Source organism: Phallusia mammillata, chromosome 5 (assembly GCF_965637545.1).
Source record: "Phallusia mammillata chromosome 5, kaPhaMamm4.hap1.1, whole genome shotgun sequence".
Lineage (NCBI taxonomy): Eukaryota > Metazoa > Chordata > Ascidiacea > Phlebobranchia > Ascidiidae > Phallusia > Phallusia mammillata.
This window is the reverse complement of record NC_137256.1, coordinates 8,762,492-8,780,434: the sequence shown is the minus strand read 5'-3', so window position 1 is coordinate 8,780,434 and position 17,943 is coordinate 8,762,492. Positions and strand designations below refer to the sequence as shown.

The following is a 17,943-nucleotide window of genomic DNA, read 5'->3' as shown; positions in this document are numbered from 1 at the left end:
TGAAAAATTGAAAAAGGTCTCTCGCGTAAAGCGTTCTGCTGTAAAAATGCGCAAAGGGTGTGTCGTAACGGCAACGGGATAGAAAAGAGTAAGCTCTGGGCTACAACATGGTATCCAGCTGGTTAAAAGCCCCCCTCCGGAACAGTTTCAAAATTGAGGTTGTTTACGGCTAATTTATTCGCATTGGAAAAATTAAACAGATGTTTGAAAAATTGAAAAAGGTCTCTCGCGTAAAGCGTTCTGCTGTAAAAATGCGCAAAGGGTGTGTCGTAACGGCAACGGGATAGAAAAGAGTAAGCTCTGGGCTACAACATGGTATCCAGCTGGTTTAAAGCCCCCCTCCGGAACAGTTTCAAAATTAAGGGTTTTCACGGCTAATTTTTGTGTGTTTTGACACTGAAAGCTATGATTTCTATTATGACAATAAAATTCGAAAAAATGTCACAATGGACGCACAAGATTTTGCATGGTTCTATTTTATTTTGAGTATTTAGATTCTTTGACGCGTGATCACATTCAAATGCTCTTTATCATGTCATTTTTCCATTTATTTTTTCGTTTTTAATTGTGTTTTTCATTAATATTTTATTTGATATGGTACCTGAAATTTTGTGGTAAAATTTTTGTGTTTAGGGGAAATTATTCTGCCAGAATGACACTGGTTTAAAATCGTCATAAACACGCGATACTCCAATCTCTGTTTTCCGCTCTGTGACCTGTGCTCATCCGATATCATTAAAATAGTTTTGAATCCAATCAGGTTAGGTTGCAAATTAATTTTAGTTTTTTCCACAGTTATAAGGCCTTTTAAAAACAAATTAATTGTGCAATAAATATGTTTTACCTAAATTCAAGTTTCAAAATGCGTTTTTAAATAACTTTGTCATTTAATCATTTTTTGTAAAAGTAACAAATAAGTAACACTGCTACTGCAAACAAAAACTTTTAAACCATGAATTTTAACAAAAAATATCTCAAGCAAACCAGTTGAGTAAAAATGCGGTGTGCATAAACTAAAAAAACTCAACCGGCAAATTCTGTACAACAGCTCCCCCAGTGTTCAAAATAAACTTCCAACGCGTCAGCATTCAGGTGGAAAAGCTTGGCGATTGTCTGCGTGGACTTTTCGAAATAATTTCGTGCAATTGCGTTTGAATACAATACCAGATACACGATTTTGGAACGGTGAATATTCACAAATATGGTGAGAATATTTATGAGTTGTATTTGTTATAAATTGCGACTTAACAAGCCACTTTCGGTCATTTGTTTGTGAGCAAAAAAAATACTGTTTTTGTCATGTTTACATGTTTTTTTCTTTGGTTAAAACTAGCCAAATTTGTGTCCTTTATTGCTTCTATTGTCCTTTATTATGAAAATATCTTTAAAAGAAATTCGGAAACAGTGTAGATTTAGGAATAGAGTAATCAGTAACTAAATCAAGTATATATTTTTTTATTTAGCCGCTCAGATTGGACATCAAGCGTAAACTTAATGCACGCTCAGATCGAGTAAAGTGTGTTGATCTGCATCCAACTGAACCATGGATGCTTGTTTCTTTGTACAATGGTAAGCTAGATTATTTAAGATTATTTGTTTCCGTTGGAATTCCTTACTGATAAACGTTTGTTTTTGTAGGCAATGTTCATATTTGGAATCATGAGTCACAAACATTGGTCAAATCATTTGAAGTGTGTGACCTGCCAGTCCGAGCTACAAGATTTGTCCCAAGAAAGAACTGGGTTATTACTGGATCGGTAAATAAGCTAGATTTTACTTAACTCGATAACCAATTTTTTCGGTGTCCTTGCCATTTTTTGAAATCGTTCAACACTGACAGTTAGATAAAGTGACAATGCAAATAATATTTGACTTGATTTTAATTGACAAATAGTAAATAATGCTTTATTGTTTTCATTTGTAAGGGCACAGTTTGATACTGTCGAATGTGTATTTTTGCAGGACGACATGCAAATTCGTGTTTTCAATTACAACACACTGGAACGGACCCATGCCTTCGAAGCTCACACTGACTATGTGCGATCAATTGCTGTTCATCCAACTCAACCTTACATACTGACATCAAGTGGTAAGAAAACACACCATTGTCTTTCCCTAATGTATATGAAACAATATTTTTACAGATAAAATGTATTTGTCCAATTTTTTACCTCTTCTACACAAACCTACAAATTCCACAAGCAAACTAATTTCAATATAATAGGTTAAAAACGGTTGCTTCAAATACACATTGATTGTAGGTAATTGCTTTTTCAATTTACCAAGCTTTTTATACAATAAACAGAAACATGTCTTTACCCATGGGATTGTAGCACTAAATGGTTTAGGTTTGGATTTATGATCCCTGTGCTATTATACCAATTATGCATTTAACAAAATTCACCTGTACATATCATCTCAACATCTGCAAACTCCCTTCTCAAAATGCCTTTTGTGAGTATGTTTTAACCATGTGATTTTTTTAGATGACATGTTGATCAAGCTTTGGGACTGGGAGAAGAAATGGAATTGTGCTCAGGTGTTCGAAGGCCACACTCACTATGTTATGCAGATTGTAATTAATCCAAAGGATAACAACCAGTTTGCCAGCGCCTCACTCGATCACAGCATTAAAGTTTGGCAACTTGGCTCTTCTACTCCCAATTTTACACTGGAAGGCCATGACAAAGGTAAAGCGAAAGTTTTTTTTGAATTTGTGAAGTGAGAAGTGCATTTGAGGTGCCTAGGTATGGTTGGTATTGGCTAGTCATATTCCAGAACCTTACAAACTGGAGTGCTGTAAGGGTCTACATTAGCTCATACGGCGATCTCTCATCCACAGCATAGGTCAAAACAGTGTGTACTGTCTGCAACTTTTTCTTAACAGCGGGCCATATGTATAAAATCATAAATCTTGGCTTTTTGACAGTTTGGGGCATGCTGTAATACTTGCGTTAGTGATAGCTGCCATTTGTTCTTTTAGCCATTTTATGCAATTAAAGACTTATATAAAGTTGGTTTGGACTAAACGAAAAAAGATAGGTTCTTGGCCAAGCATTTTCAGGCCTGTATGATGTCACATATAAATAATGTAACAATGGAATAGTAGCCAGAAAATCAACTCTTTAAACAACCAAATGTTTCTATTTTTGTTGAAGACAGTAGGTATGTTGTTTTTCAGAGAAAGTTATAGGCCGGGGGGTTTATTGATTTTTTTCCTATTTAAATGTTGCTAACCAAGAATATTTTATTTGCAGGGGTGAACTGTGTTGATTATTACAATGGTGGAGACAAACCTTATCTCATTTCTGGAGCTGATGATCGTCTCACGAAGATTTGGGATTATCAGAACAAGACTTGTGTGCAGACGTTGGACGGCCACACCCAAAATGTGGTGTGTGTCAGTTTTCACCCTGAACTTCCCATCATTCTAACTGGATCTGAAGATGGTAAGTTAGGTTTAAGTATAAAAGTTTGTTATTTCGTTTTTTTTGCATTCATTATTTCAAGCAAGTCAATTGGTTGTAATGCCTTATGCTTGTCCGGTCTTGAATTTTAATGTCGCAAGTTATTATGGTTTCAACAACATAAACTGATGTAACACTGCTATAGACGTGAATAACACATACTTTTTAACTGCAGCAAAAAATGCTGAAATTTCAACTGCTTATAAGTTACGAACACAACACAGTTCTGCCCAATAAGGATAAAGAGTTCAAGATATTAATGCATTTTGTGTGTTTTGTGTTATAAAAGTTTTAAATCTAGAATCTGTGAAACACGGTTTTATGTTATGGTACCCTTTCCAATATCTTTAGTTGTTTTGTTTTAAATTTCCAAAACTAACAATCTTTGATTTGTTTTTCAGGCACAGTAAAGATTTGGCATGCAAACACATACAGGCTTGAGACCACCCTGAACTATGGGATGGAAAGAGTGTGGTGTTGTACTGCATTGAAAGTAAGTATTAGGGTGGAAAACATTTAAGTCACCGAATTAAGTATACAGCAACTACAAGTAACTCATATTTAAGTGTCCTGTTCCTTTCCCCCAAAATATGTAGCGAATATATAAAAGTTTCAAAGAAGCCCATAGTGTGTGTATAATGACATTATGTACCAAGCCACTCTTTTGATTTATAAGCATATTTTGATTAAAAATACTTGTCAAATTGGTTTGGATGTATCAAGATTTGTCCCATACGTATCTGATTGACTTATAACAGGGGTTCTTAAACTGGGGGGCGTGAAGGGTTCGCAAGGGGGGCGCAGCACAATCTGGCAGCAAAGTTTTAACTTGCAAACAATTGTAAATTAATGCATTGGAATTATGTCGGCGCTGATTTCGAACTTATTATTTAAAGTATAAACGCTTCATTACTCTGAAATGGATGTCCAATTGTATTAACCAAACTTTTCCCACTGCGGGCCGCCGCATAGTTTACATGCCCTAGTGCCGTCTTCTCAAACTTAGCCCATGAGGCGATTTTTATATGGGCGCCAAGATATGGTCTTTTTAAAACCCCATTTAAAATCTGTTAAATTGTATAGTTAGTCTCATCTTACAAGGAATGCTTGTATATTACGTCATAAGTGACACAATAAGGCAATTGTTTGCGCACAATTAACACTTTTTGTTTTGTCTGTGACGTAATAAACTGGGTTTGGATCAATCCTGGGCGTTGCAATCCTTTGAGAGTTGGTAATATTAATTTTACATGTCGTAACAGTAAACTTTCGTAAGGAGTAGATTAAGTTTTGACAGTAACAAAGTTATCAATACGATTTGGCAATCCAAAAATTGGGTCGCGAGCCGGATGAAATGACCTTGCGGGCCGTAGTTTGGTGACCCCTGTACTATATAGTCGGCTGTACATTGTTTATTTGTTCGCAATTTCGCATTAGAGATTGCCCTGACTTTGAGTGAATCAACAATTTCTGGGCAACATATGCGTAGTTTAAAAGAATACTGGCAACGTGTCTCTGTGTTCGCAAAAGCCTACTTTTTCGCAACTTATCAGTGTTGAAGTGGCTTTTTCCAACGTTCGGAACTAACTTGACAGTAGCTTAAGCTGACCTACGATGTATGTTGTTTTCAAAAAACAAGACAAGCATCATCAGTGCTAACGTTTTTTAGGGGGGCGCGTGAGAATAAATAATTAGTGTAAAGTGGGGCGCGACCGAAAAAGTTTAAGAACCCCTGACTTATAACATGAATAAAGTTGCTTGAACCATTTATTTTACATTAGTACAGCAACCATAGTCGTTCGGTATTATTTCCAAAAGTGTTATAATTTAAGGTTCAAAATTAAATGTTCAAAAAATTAATATTTTGAATGTATATGACAAACTTGCTTTTTGTGGTAAAGCTAGCTAAAGAAGTTTAACACACATTGAAAAACTTTAGTGTATAACTTAACGGAGCAACTAATCTTTTTAGGGATCCAACAACATTGCACTTGGATATGATGAGGGAAGTATAATGATCAAACTTGGCCGGGAAGAGCCAGCAATGTCCATGGATGCCAATGGCAAAATTATTTGGGCAAAACATTCCGAAATACAACAGGCTAATCTGAAGGCACTTACAGGTCTGTACAAAATTAGGTTACAAATTTTATTATGGGTGACATTTTGGAAGTCAAATGCATACTGTACATTTACAGCTAAAATTATAATCAAATAATTTGGTTTTTCATAATTTTTATGGTTAGTGGCAAACTTTTTTGGTGATAAACAAACAAACCAGCATTCATGTAGAATTTTGAAATATTTATAAGTCATTTTTAATCCACAAAAAAGATACCGAATTATATTTAAATGCTTTCCCTAAAAATGCTTGTATTTTCCTTTATTGTTGAAATTTAGATCTTGATTTTTAGATATGGATGTAAAGGATGGTGAAAGGTTGCAACTTCAAGTTAAAGATATGGGAAGTTGTGAAGTTTACCCACAGAACCTGAACCACAATGCTAACGGAAGGTAAAACTGCCGTACTTTTATATTAGTTCTCAAAATACCCACTAAATTTAAATTAGGTTCAATCCACTGTCATAAGATAATTTTCTGGTCTGTTTTTAAAATTTTACATCCTACGGTCCCGATGCAGCCAGCAAAGGTCTATAATTCGGCCTGGTGAGCAAGTCTTGAAGCTATCTTGCAAATTGTACCAATAAAATACACTTTATATTTTTTTTATTTCAATAATATAAGGTTTGACTCCAATATGACTTAAAAAACATAACTATGGTCATTTGTATACTTTTCCAAAAACGTTTGAAATAGATTTTTGCTAAACTCAGCCCCCAAACTTCAAAGATGGAGCCATGCTACACTTGAAAAAAACTTGTAAAAAAACACTACTTTAAATCAGGATTTTTCTTCTGTTGCAGATTTGTTGTGGTGTGTGGAGACGGAGAATACATCATTTACACTGCGATGGCATTGAGAAACAAAGCATTCGGATCAGCCTTGGAATTTACCTGGGCAAATGATTCAACGGAGTAAGGCATCAAGCAATGTATAGAGTGCTTTAAAATACCCATAGTGAAAATCATGTATGAAATAGAGCTCTTAATAAATCTAGAACAGTGGTTTTTAACCTGTTTTCGAGAAAAATGTATCAAATTCTTAATACAAGCTCTTTTAAAATGTGATGTGAAAAATAATTAGTTTGTTGATGCACCTGGTGCTTGAAAAGTTTTAGAACCACTGGTTTGTACAAAAATGTGCTTTTATAGGTTAAAAAAGTTTACACAAAGTGAAAAATAGTGTCTTAATGATTAGGTGATATTCTTTTTATCAGGTACGCTGTTCGAGAGAGCAATTCTACTGTGAAGTTGTTTAAGAATTTCAAGGAAAGAAAATCTTTCAAGCCTGACTTTGGAGCTGAGGGAATTTATGGAGGCCACTTTCTTGGTGTTCGCACCTCGCAAGGACTGGCATTCTATGACTGGGAAAGCTTGGATTTGATCCGAAGAATTGAAATTAACCCCAAAAATGTAAGGTTAAAAATAAACAACTCCTTTATCACTACCCTGTTTTTGTCATATGTACTCCCTCGATTATAAGTCACTTGTTTAAGTGTTAAAAATGTAGCTGTAATTTTAGGAAATTAATGGGTACATTAAAAAAACTCATATTTGTTTGATACATAATTTGTGTCAAAATGGAGAGCAGTCCAAAAAAATAAGCCTTCATTGATTGTCAGCCACACAACTTGTCAGCCACACAACAGATAGAGCTAAACAAACTTTATAATTGGATAAAAAAGGCACCCAGTACTTTTTCCAAGAGAGTTAAAATTAAAAATTTGTAATAAAATGCGGCAGTTTAACAAAATTATGCATAAAGACGAAAAGTAGGTTATAAATTGTACTTTCAATGTGTATGGAAAAGAGAGACACTGTTTGCATTTGCTTTTTAGGTTTTTTGGTCTGACAATGGAGACCTGGTTTGCATCACAACCGAAGAGTCATTTTACATTCTCAAGTTCAACCAAAGCAAACTGGAGGAGTCGAAGGAGAATCCTGATCTAGTTACTGAGGACGGAGTGACTGATGTTTTCAGCGAGGTTAGTTACTTTGTAATCAAGCAAAGAATTCTTTGTTTTGTTCTGTATTTCATAAAATAAAAAACATGGTTGCATTATCTCAGGACATTGGTGAAATTGAAGAAATAGTTCGAACTGGCCTCTGGGTGGGAGACTGCTTCATTTATACAAACTCTGTAAACAGGCTCAACTACTATGTTGGTGGTGAAATTGTCACCATTGCACATCTCGACAGGTAAACTACAACCTCTTTTTTTAATTTTTTTTGACAGGTTTCAGTGTTAAAAATGTACCTTCATTTTTATTCAACAGCCCAACTTAATATACTTAAATCAATTTTGCTTAGTGAAATGTACCTACAATTTTTGTTCAATTTACCCTGTGGTGGAAAATTAATTGCCTTTTAAGAAATTCTGTCATAGTCTGTACTGTTTATCTTCAATGCCTACCAGCAACCTATGCCTAAATCAAACTTTTGCTTTTTATCAACATTAACAAAAACTTGTGCACTTTTTCAGAACATTGTATCTGCTCGGATATATTCCAAACGACAATCGCTTGTATCTTGGTGACAAAGAACTGAATGTGGTAAGTGTGTTTGATGTCCATGGTTTTTGTTGTGGTTAAAAAAATTAAAAATAACGCTTATATATAATCTTAAAATAAGGACAGCCGAAGATTTAAATTTTCATATGAAACAAAACAAAGCTTTTGAACAAATCTTTGCATTTAAATGAGCCATTAGGGATGGGCCGAGCCGAGCCAGAACCCGAGTACTCGGTACCGAGCATCGCAGTTTTTAATGCTCGGTGCTCGGCCGAGCAGTTGCACAAACTGACCCGAGCGTTAAATTTGCATATTCATGCCCTGCTAACATACGAAACTAGTGTTCTGAAGGGTGTCTATGAACAAAAACGAATGATTTTTCAAATGCACTAGATGTTGGGAAAACGCGTACTTTATGCGCATGTGACGTAAGAGGCCTTGTAGAGCTAAAACGTAGAAAGGGGATTTTTGTGACGTCATAATGCACCGAGCGTGTTCGGCCGAGTACCGAGCATTAAAGTGAGATGCTCGGTGCTCGACCAAACAGAACATTTGCAGTTTTGGCACAACCCTATGAGCCATGACATATTTTTTGCCCAAAACAATCTGTTCCAGCAACTCCTTGTTCGTAGAAAGTACTTCGTGCATCTCACAATAGCTCAGGTCTATAGGTTTACTTTTACTTGTAGCAGGGATTTGACTTTGTAAATAAAAACATAGGACAAAATTATGACTCCAAAACAAGGACATTTCTTAGAAATAAGGATTTTTTTAAGACATTACCCTTCAAAATAAGGACTAATCTTAGAAATATGGTATGGCAACCCTGTCTATAATATCAGTAATTCAGGGTGAATGAACTTTAATGTGCTTTGATTTTTAGGTGAGTTACTCTCTTCTGCTATCTGTACTTGAATACCAAACTGCAGTCATGCGTCAAGATTTCGAGACAGCTGACAAAGTATTGCCATCGATTCCCAAAGAGCAGAGAACAAGAGTTGCACACTTCCTTGAAAAACAGGTATTGAAAATGTATTATAAGTATCTGTTCTGCCTTACCCCTTTTCAGCGTCTTTATAGATTTTATTGACTTGCTAGGGCTTAAACCTCATTTGAAAATGACAAATTGGTTGTCAAAATACTACAAAATGTGGTTAAAAAATTATGACCCCTCACTCATTCCCTGAAACAATTGTGACTCCAACTCTAATTTTTTAAGTAAACTAACTTTGACCCTAAATGGAGTCCAAAGAATTTACTCAATGTATTGCTGTATTGTATTTTTTGCTGACGGTCAAAGTGGCCCAAAATACCTAGACCCTGACTCCACAATAATAAAAATAGTGACTTCACTTTACTTTGCAACACTGACATTAGTTAGTTTCAACATAGTTTTTTGAGAGCTATACACTGTATTGCTGATGAAGGTTTAGTGGCCGCCGGAAGTAATAAACTAAAAGTAAATTTTTAAACAGGGCTTCAAACCTCAAGCTATGGCTGTTACCAGCGACCCTGAACATAAGTTTGAGCTTGCTCTTAATCTGGGTGACCTTAAAATTGCCTATGACCTTGCCAAAGAAGCACAGGTAAGAAAATTAATCTTGTTAACTGGCAATATGTTGTAGTGAAATGTGATTCCAAATTTGGCTAGAGCATAACTGACAAGAGCATAAGCATTAGGGATGGGCCGAGCCGAACCAGAACCCGAGTACTCGGCACCGAGCATCGCTGTTTTTAATGCTCAGTGCTCGGCCGAGCAGTTGCACAAACTGACCCGAGCATTAAATTTGCACATTTATGCCCTGCTAACATACGTGTAACTAGTGTTCGAAACGGTATCTATGAACAAAAACGAATGATTTTTCAAATGTTTTAGATGGTGGAAAAGCGCGTACTTTATGGGCATGTCAGCTTAAAAAACACTGCTGGTGACGTAAGAGACCTTGTAGAGCTAGAACGTAGAAAGGGGATTTTTTGTGACGTCATAATGCACCGAGCGTACTCGGCCGAGCACCGAGCATTAACGTGAGAAGCTCGGTGCTCGACCAAACAGAACATTTGCAGTTTTGGCACATCCCTAATAAGCATAATATTAAACCACATTAAAACATTTTATTTTTTTGCCAAGAAGGTTTAAGCACTATACATGGATCTGTTCATAAGTTTAATGACAAATATAACATCGCAAATAGACGCTTGTTTCCCACCCATTACTAATGATGGCACGAGGATTTGCCAAAATGTTTGAATAATAAAGCATGCACATTTAATGTCTATTTTGACCGTTATATTCATCATTAAGGCTCAAACATTACATGTAAATGTTTGATTGGACGCTCAAAGGTAAGTTTCCAAAACTTATGGTTTTTAACCAGGCTGAACAGAAATGGAAGCAACTCGCCGAGCTTGCCACAAGCAAATGTGAGTTTGGATTGGCCCAGGAATGTTTGAGACAAGCTCAAGACTTCGGTGGTCTCCTGCTTCTTGCCACTGCAGCAGGCAACAGCAATATGGTCAAATCCCTTGCTGAGAATGCTGAAACCGGAGGTACCCATTATTATAGCCAGTAGTTACTTAAATTCAGTGCAAATTTGTGTAATTATGGGTCCACTTCTGTGATGGGACCAAAAGTTTGTTATAGTTATCGTTTGAAATGCATTATTTTCTTGGCATGTTTGTGGACCCATGAGTTTCTGTCTTCAGAAAAAACAACAACAAAGGTTGTCAACAACACTCAATACAAAAAATAGGTTATAGTGTAAGTGCAATGGCAAAATGTGCTAAGCCACCCTTCTACTGTTTGTTATGTTTAAAAGTAGCATTTTTAGCCAAAATTAAAATAGAAAATACAATTTTTGCACAAAACCTTTTCTTAAGTTATTATGGGTCCCCTTCCCTGAAGGGGACACATATTGATTTTACTCGATTTGTTTGTTTTTTTGTTTTTTTTCTTGTTTTTTCTTGTTTTTTTTTCTGCCCAAAGTTTGTCCACCTCGTTTTGCCTTGAAATGTTTGATGGATTTGGATGAAATTTTCACAGATGGTAGATATAGTTATGTAGATGTGCCATTTGTTTTGTTTGACTCGATAGCCCCAGTGTTTACCCCACTAGCCCCCTAAAATGGGTAAATTTTGAACAATGTCTGAATTGGATGAAATTTGGACAGTTTGTTCATTGTGCCATTTTAGGGCATCGTTTGTTGTGTTTTACACTGTAGCCCCAATATTTATCCCACTAGACCCCTAAGACTTTATGCAGATTATTTTTTGATTAGTTCCAGGGCAGCGGTTTTCAAACCAGACCCATGTGGTCCCATAGTGGTACATAAAGCGATTTCCATAGTTAGGACTACCAAAAACTCCAGGTTCAGCAATTTCTAGGTTAAATAAATCCTGAATGTTGTAGTGAAGATGAAAATGTAGTGAGGAATTTTAATTAGCTGGGACCGTAAGTCCTACAAACTACGAGGAAATAGCAAAACGACCATTGTGTAAGTCAAAAAGTTTGAACATCACTGCCCTTGGCCTGGGAAATAGTCTATGCGGCCTACACGAGTGTCGATAAATCGTTAGGTATCTTTTATAAACGAAAAGGTTCCCCACCCCTGGTTTAGGTGGTCAAAAATCCGTTTTAAATCACTGGATAAATACGCGATTAATGTATCGATTCAGGAATCCGGCCCGCCAAGTACTTCATTTTCCCATATCAGGCCCGCCGACTGGAGAAGTTGCCCGCCCCTGTTATAAAGGCAACTACATATGGTACTTATGTTTGAGGATTGCTTGGTGAACGTGTTTGCGGATAGCAGTCAAGGGGGTTGTTTACAGCCTTGTGACGTCACAAGTCATTACGCCCCCTAGTGGTCAAATTGAAACATTGGCCGATTTAGACAAAATTTTACAGGATTGTTGTTTGGGTCATTGCAGATTCATATTTTCAACATTATGGTGAAGAACCCCATCAGTTACCCCACTAGCCCCCTAAAATGGGTGAATTTTTAAACAGGGTCGGAATTGGCTGAAATTTGGATAGCTTGTACAATTTGCCATTTACAAATGATGATTGTTGTGTTAAACCCTGTAGCCCCAGCATTTACCCCACTAGCCCCCTAAAATGGGTGAATTTTTAAACAGGGTTGGATTTGGCTGAAATTTGGATAGCTTGTAGAATTTGCCATTGACAAATGACGATTGTTGTGTTAAACCTTGTAGCCCCAGCATTTACCTCACTAGCCCCCTAAAAAGGGTAAATTTTTTAAACAGGGTCGGAATTGGCTGAAATTTGGATAGCTTGTACAATTTGCCATTTACAAATGACGATTGTTGTGTTAAACCCTGTAGCCCCAATAGTCACCCTACTAGCCCCCTAAAATGGGTGAGTTTTTAAACAGTGCGCAATTGTTGGAAATGTTATGCCATTTATAGGTATCGATTGTTGTGTTTTACTTCTTTGTTTTAAACTAAACAAACTTTAAACAATGCTTGAATTGAGTCGATTTGTATAGTTTGAACTTTGCATAGCATGACTATTTAATCCTAGTACCAATCACAGTGTTTTACTTTACAACACCAATGTTTCTTATGGTTATCTCTTGAAATGCAGTATTTACAACTTTGCATGTGTGGGGACCCATGAGTTTCTGCCTGCAGAAACAACTAACGTTTTAAAAGACGGTGGCTAATATGGGACCCAATATAAAATAAGTGAAGGAATTATATTGCCGTTTTAGAATACGATTTAGTGTATGGACAATGGCAAAATGTGCTAAGCCACCCTTCTAGTTTTAAACAATGTCCGATTCGGATGAAACTTGGACAGTTTGTTCATTGTGCTTTTTTAGGGCATCGATTATTGTGTTTCACCATGTAGCCCAATATTTACTGCTTAAGCCACCTATTTTTTTAAAAACATCCGATTTGGATGAATTTTTGATAGTTTTATGAATTTGGCATTTGTAGCTGTCGAATATTGTGTTTCACCCTGCAGCCCTATTATTTACCCTACCAACCCCCCAAAATGTGTGAATTAATCAACAATACATTTTGACAGTTTGTATAATATGCCATTTTGAGATGTCAGTGTTTTATGCTATTTAGGCACACAAACTTATAACAATGTCTCAATTGCATGAGATTTAGACAGTTTGTACTTTACATAACTTTTTTTTTAGGAACACTACCAATCACTGTGTTTGACTTTATAGCACCGTTTCTTATGGTTGTCTGTTTACAACTTTGCGGTTTTGGGGACCCATGAGTTTCTGCCTGCAGAAACAAATCAAGATTATAAAAAATGTTGGCTAATATAGGACCCAATATAAATAAATATAGAGAATATATTACAGTTTGCAGAATAGGTTGTAGTGTATATGCTATAGTAAAATGTGCTAAGCCACCCTTCTAGTATTGTAATTGAAGTTACTGTCTTTGTGCTGTAATTTATTACATTAATCAACTAGAATTTGCTGCTAGTCGAAGTTTGATGGGCATTGTGACTTAAAGTTAAACAATATTGATTTGGATGTTAGCTTATTGGATTTAATAAACCTTTTTAAGTGTCTTTTTTGTGTTGCTTTTGCTGTAAGTTCTCAAATTTTTCAGGCAAGAACAACGTTGCTTTCCTGAGTTATTTCATCACTGGACAAACCCAGAAATGTCTCGATCTTCTCATCAGCTCAAATCGACTGCCTGAAGCTGCATTTTTCGCTCGAACTTATTTGCCCAGTGAAGTGTCCAGGTATTGACCAGAATACATAACTATATGGTCTAAAGCAGGTGGCTTAACAAACCCATGGAGTGGTGTTATTTATCACTCTCGAAGCACCTTTATTGGGAAAACAACAGAAAACCTAGTCATATTTTATTTATACTGATATCAAGATCAAGATATATTGAAATATTCGCAAAAAAAGGTTGTATCCCAGTCATTTTTTATGAACAAAACGTAGTTAGATAGTTTAAACACTGAGCTAAATGCAATTTTACTGGGAAAGGCCAGAATAAGTTCAACTATTTTGCATCTTGCTTTATCAAAAAGGTAAAGGTATGCAAGGCCTATTAAATTCAAATATGCCTGCTATACTATGATTCCTTTTTGAGTGTGCTATGAGTACTGGTCTGCATAGATGCTTAAGGGTTGATACCAGTATAGCATAATGATGACTTGTTAAACTTGTTAAAAAGATGAACTTTTTTCAGTAGTTTCGTTTTGTAATTTTTGCCTTATTTGTGTAATAGAGTTGTCCAGCTTTGGAAAGAAGGTTTATCAAAGAGTAACAAAAAAGCTGGTGATGCATTGGCTGATCCTTCCCAGTATGAAAATCTATTTCCTGGCATGGCTGACAGTCTTGTTGCACAACAATACTTGGCTGCTACTGAAAAACAAAGACCAGCAGCACATTACCCTCTTACACCGGTAGGCAAAGCAACAAATAGATGAAATATTTCTGAACTTGATAAAAATAGTGTGTAGTGATCCTAACAATATTTTAGATAGAGTAAATATACTTACATAAGTGTATGACTTTTTTAGGTTTTGTTTTTGAACTTTTTGTGCATTTTCGAATGTTGTTTACTTGCACAGTTTTGTTGAAATACTGTGACAATTATTTTTTTTATTTACACAAAGGTAAAGCGTTTTTTTTTGTACTCTTAAGAAACAAACATAACTTGTTCTAATTCAAAATTACAAATTGCAAATGAAACACGCACACACAAAAAGTGGTAACAAAACATATTCACTACAAAACTTTTATTACATAACAAATTTTATTATAACTTGTTAATATGCTCACCAAGGCATTTTTCTAGAACACTTGAAAATAAGCACTTTGCATTGCCAGAGTAACGATGATCGAGATATTTTGGCTGAGTCTGAAGGTTTTGAAGGAACTTCACAAGATGTGCCGGTTAAGGTAATATTGTGTGAGTGACTCTGTGTGATACGTGCATCAAGCAATCATTTATTAAACATATTAAATTTAAGTTCAAAATTCTGTTTCCAAATTTGTTTACTATTTTGTTCATATATACAGCAGGGGTTCCCAACCTTTTTATGATCTCGTACCACTTGGACACTCTTTACTGCCACGCGTACCACTTCTAGCAGAACAACTTATTTGTTTAAATCATATTTTTTTCAAGAGAATAATATTGGCCTACTAAAATAACACTAAAGAACCACAACTAATTTGTTTTGTTTACTGTTCACCAATTGGTCAACAAAACCAGATAAATAAATGATAAAGTTGTGAATCTAGGCTTTTGTGAAAAACCGGATGCTACTCACGTACCACCTGAAAAACCTTCACGTACCACAGGTTGGGAACCCCTGATATACAGATATGGCATGTTTTTGTTTAAATCGATGTTTTCCAAAACTTGTTGTACAGCCCCCTTGTCTCATAACAGCTTACTAATTTCAAAATACTCTTGCCCCCTAAAGTAAAAAAATATTCGTTTTACTATCCAACGGCCTTTTAATATTGCAAATTTGCTTTGAGAACCACTGCTTTAGATGCAAGCCTTGCTGTTAACTGTTTTTTTACATGCACTATGATTTAATGTGCGATGAAACTGTTGGAATTAAATAATGCAATACAAATTAAAGGACTTTTTGTACCAAATCATTTTCATGATTATTTTGAACTATTTTGTTGAGTTCAATCATGCATGCAATTATTTTAACTGACAGGAAAACGAAATTGTTCCTGAAGTGTCGATTCCGCTTATAAAACCAGATAAAGCGAACCCTGAGCCAGAAGAGAAGGTTTGTGACTGGTTTTGTTTTAGCATGCACTTGTTTGCAAACTGTTTGTCCTGTTTATCATTTGTTCTGTGTTAATTTTGTATTTTAAGGTGCCAAATTGTTGTGCCAAACTAATTTATTCCTTTTTGTTGAACAATATACAAAACTAATTATTTATTAAGATAATAATAAAAGTAAAGCCAATAAATGATAGCTGCAGACGGTGCACACTGTTTCGGTTTCATGAGTGCATATAAGGTTTCATCAGTGCAGCTGGTGACAAGACATAGGTGGCATTGGCTACTTGGCTAGTGTAGCCATCCAACGGCACTCCAGTTTGTTGGGAGTAACAGGGTAAAAACCCGTGCCTAACAAACTGGAGTGCCGTTGGATGACTACACTAACCAATACAGCTGATCTCTTATCACCAGCTGCACTGATGAGACCTTATAGGTCGAAATAATAAAAGTATTATAAAAGTTGACTAACTTGGTTCTAACTAAAAAGTTTACCTTTTTTGATAAGGGTTTGTGTTTGAGAAACAATAAAAGGGGCCTGATTTTGGTCGGTTTTTACACTCCGCCTTATTTTAGCCTTAATTTTTGATATGAAAAGAAGTACCGCTATGGGCCTGGTTTTCGGACTAGTATTTTCGGGTTTGGACTCAATTTTAAGCCCACTAACTCTTGTTTTAAACTTTAAAAAACAAATAAAAATTTAAAAAATCGGTCTAGACTTTCAATTAATCAAACAAACGATTTTAAAATTTTCCTTTATGACATCACAGGAAGAAACCCCGCCAGTGGAGCAAGTTCCCGCCAAATGCGATGTCACCGAACAAGAGACGAAGGTGTCGTCACAAACCTTGGATGATTTTGACGTAGATAAGGGCCTCGTTTAGTGCGCATGCGCGTGGTGTTTTGCCCAATTTAATTTCTGATCATCCAGCAAATTTTTACCAACTTTTTGTTGAACTAAATCAAAACAACACGACGTTTTAATTTCTGCACACACACGCAATTTTGAGTTTGTTAATTTTTGCCTGAAAATGTAATTTAAAACCAAACCCTTACGTCAGTGGTTCCCAGACAGGAGGGCTTTCAAAACTTGAGGGAAGGAATTTACTTTAATTAGTACATGTGGTTTGTAAATTAACACTTAAGCTCTGTGAATAAAACCTGTGAAGTTGATAAATGACCCAATTTTAAATGGTATTTGTATGGTTTAGCTTAGCATCTACTATGTAGTATATTTAAGGGAAATAAAAATGTTTTGAATTGTTAAGGGGCGGGGGAGGGGGAGAATTCGTCGAAAAAGTTTGGGAACCACTGTGTTAGGTCAACTGTTTGTTTTTTTTGTTCTGTTTTTATGTATTTGTGCAACTAATGATTTGTTTTTGCCCAATGTTGTTTTCGTTGCAAACTAATTTATCATAACTGAACCAAATAATTTGTCATTCTTTGCAAATTGAAAGTTTAAACTCCAAAAGTTACGTTCATTTTCACAACGGTTCGAAAACATTTTTTCACAAATTTACCAAACTTGCATTTGTTTTAGGATCTTGAGTTGGACATAGAAAATCTCGAACTGGATGACGACATCGACACCTCTGACGTCAACCTCGATGACGAGTTCCTTGAGGATTGATGACGTCACAAAAGCCGTTGTGACTTAAAAACACTATGCCGGATATTTAAAATACCCACGCCCGGCCAAATCAATTTGTTTCTACTTGTTATATATATTATTATGAAATGCGCTTTGCGTCGTTGCGAAAGGAAGTCGTCGTTGTTACGTCACAAAAGATTTTGCGAGACTATGGTGACGTGGCAGTTTTTGTGTGCGCAAGAAAATTATTTCTTCATATCCTGGTAAAACGACATAACCAAAATGCAAAAGTGCAATGTTACTATATTCTTGGCATGTTGTTGCTGCTGTTTTAAACTTGCGAACCACAGATTCAAACCATTCCCGCCATTTGTCTCTTTGTTGTAGATACAGCTCTAGTACTATTTTGGTGCCGGACGCAAATAAACTACTATCTTGCGGTCTACATCTGATTAAGTTTATCATCATTTTAGCAGAATTCTACTGTCCTA

At 35.9% G+C, this 17,943-nt stretch overlaps 1 protein-coding gene across 3 annotated transcripts; it reads left to right on the top strand.

The window, feature by feature from the left end:
• The first annotated feature begins 1,071 nt into the window (after positions 1-1,071).
• LOC145228432 (coatomer subunit beta'-like) lies at positions 1,072-17,897 on the top strand. Of its 3 annotated transcripts, none has more exons than XM_080093493.1 (23): positions 1,072-1,204; positions 1,464-1,569; positions 1,639-1,757; positions 1,963-2,089; positions 2,487-2,690; positions 3,258-3,449; positions 3,869-3,960; positions 5,440-5,590; positions 5,882-5,981; positions 6,392-6,502; positions 6,805-7,000; positions 7,426-7,572; positions 7,656-7,786; positions 8,070-8,139; positions 8,981-9,118; positions 9,573-9,683; positions 10,473-10,644; positions 13,699-13,834; positions 14,335-14,512; positions 14,940-15,011; positions 15,791-15,865; positions 16,632-16,694; positions 17,402-17,897. In XM_080093493.1, exons 1-23 carry the CDS (start codon positions 1,202-1,204, stop codon positions 17,489-17,491), a joined length of 2,784 nt encoding a protein of 927 aa, XP_079949619.1. In that variant the 5' UTR covers positions 1,072-1,201; the 3' UTR covers positions 17,492-17,897. The 3 variants fall into 3 exon arrangements, with proteins under 3 accessions (XP_079949619.1, XP_079949618.1, XP_079949620.1); XM_080093492.1 differs by having other exon boundaries at positions 16,632-16,724; XM_080093494.1 differs by lacking the exon at positions 15,791-15,865 and having other exon boundaries at positions 16,632-16,724.
• Positions 17,898-17,943: the final 46 nt, after the last annotated feature.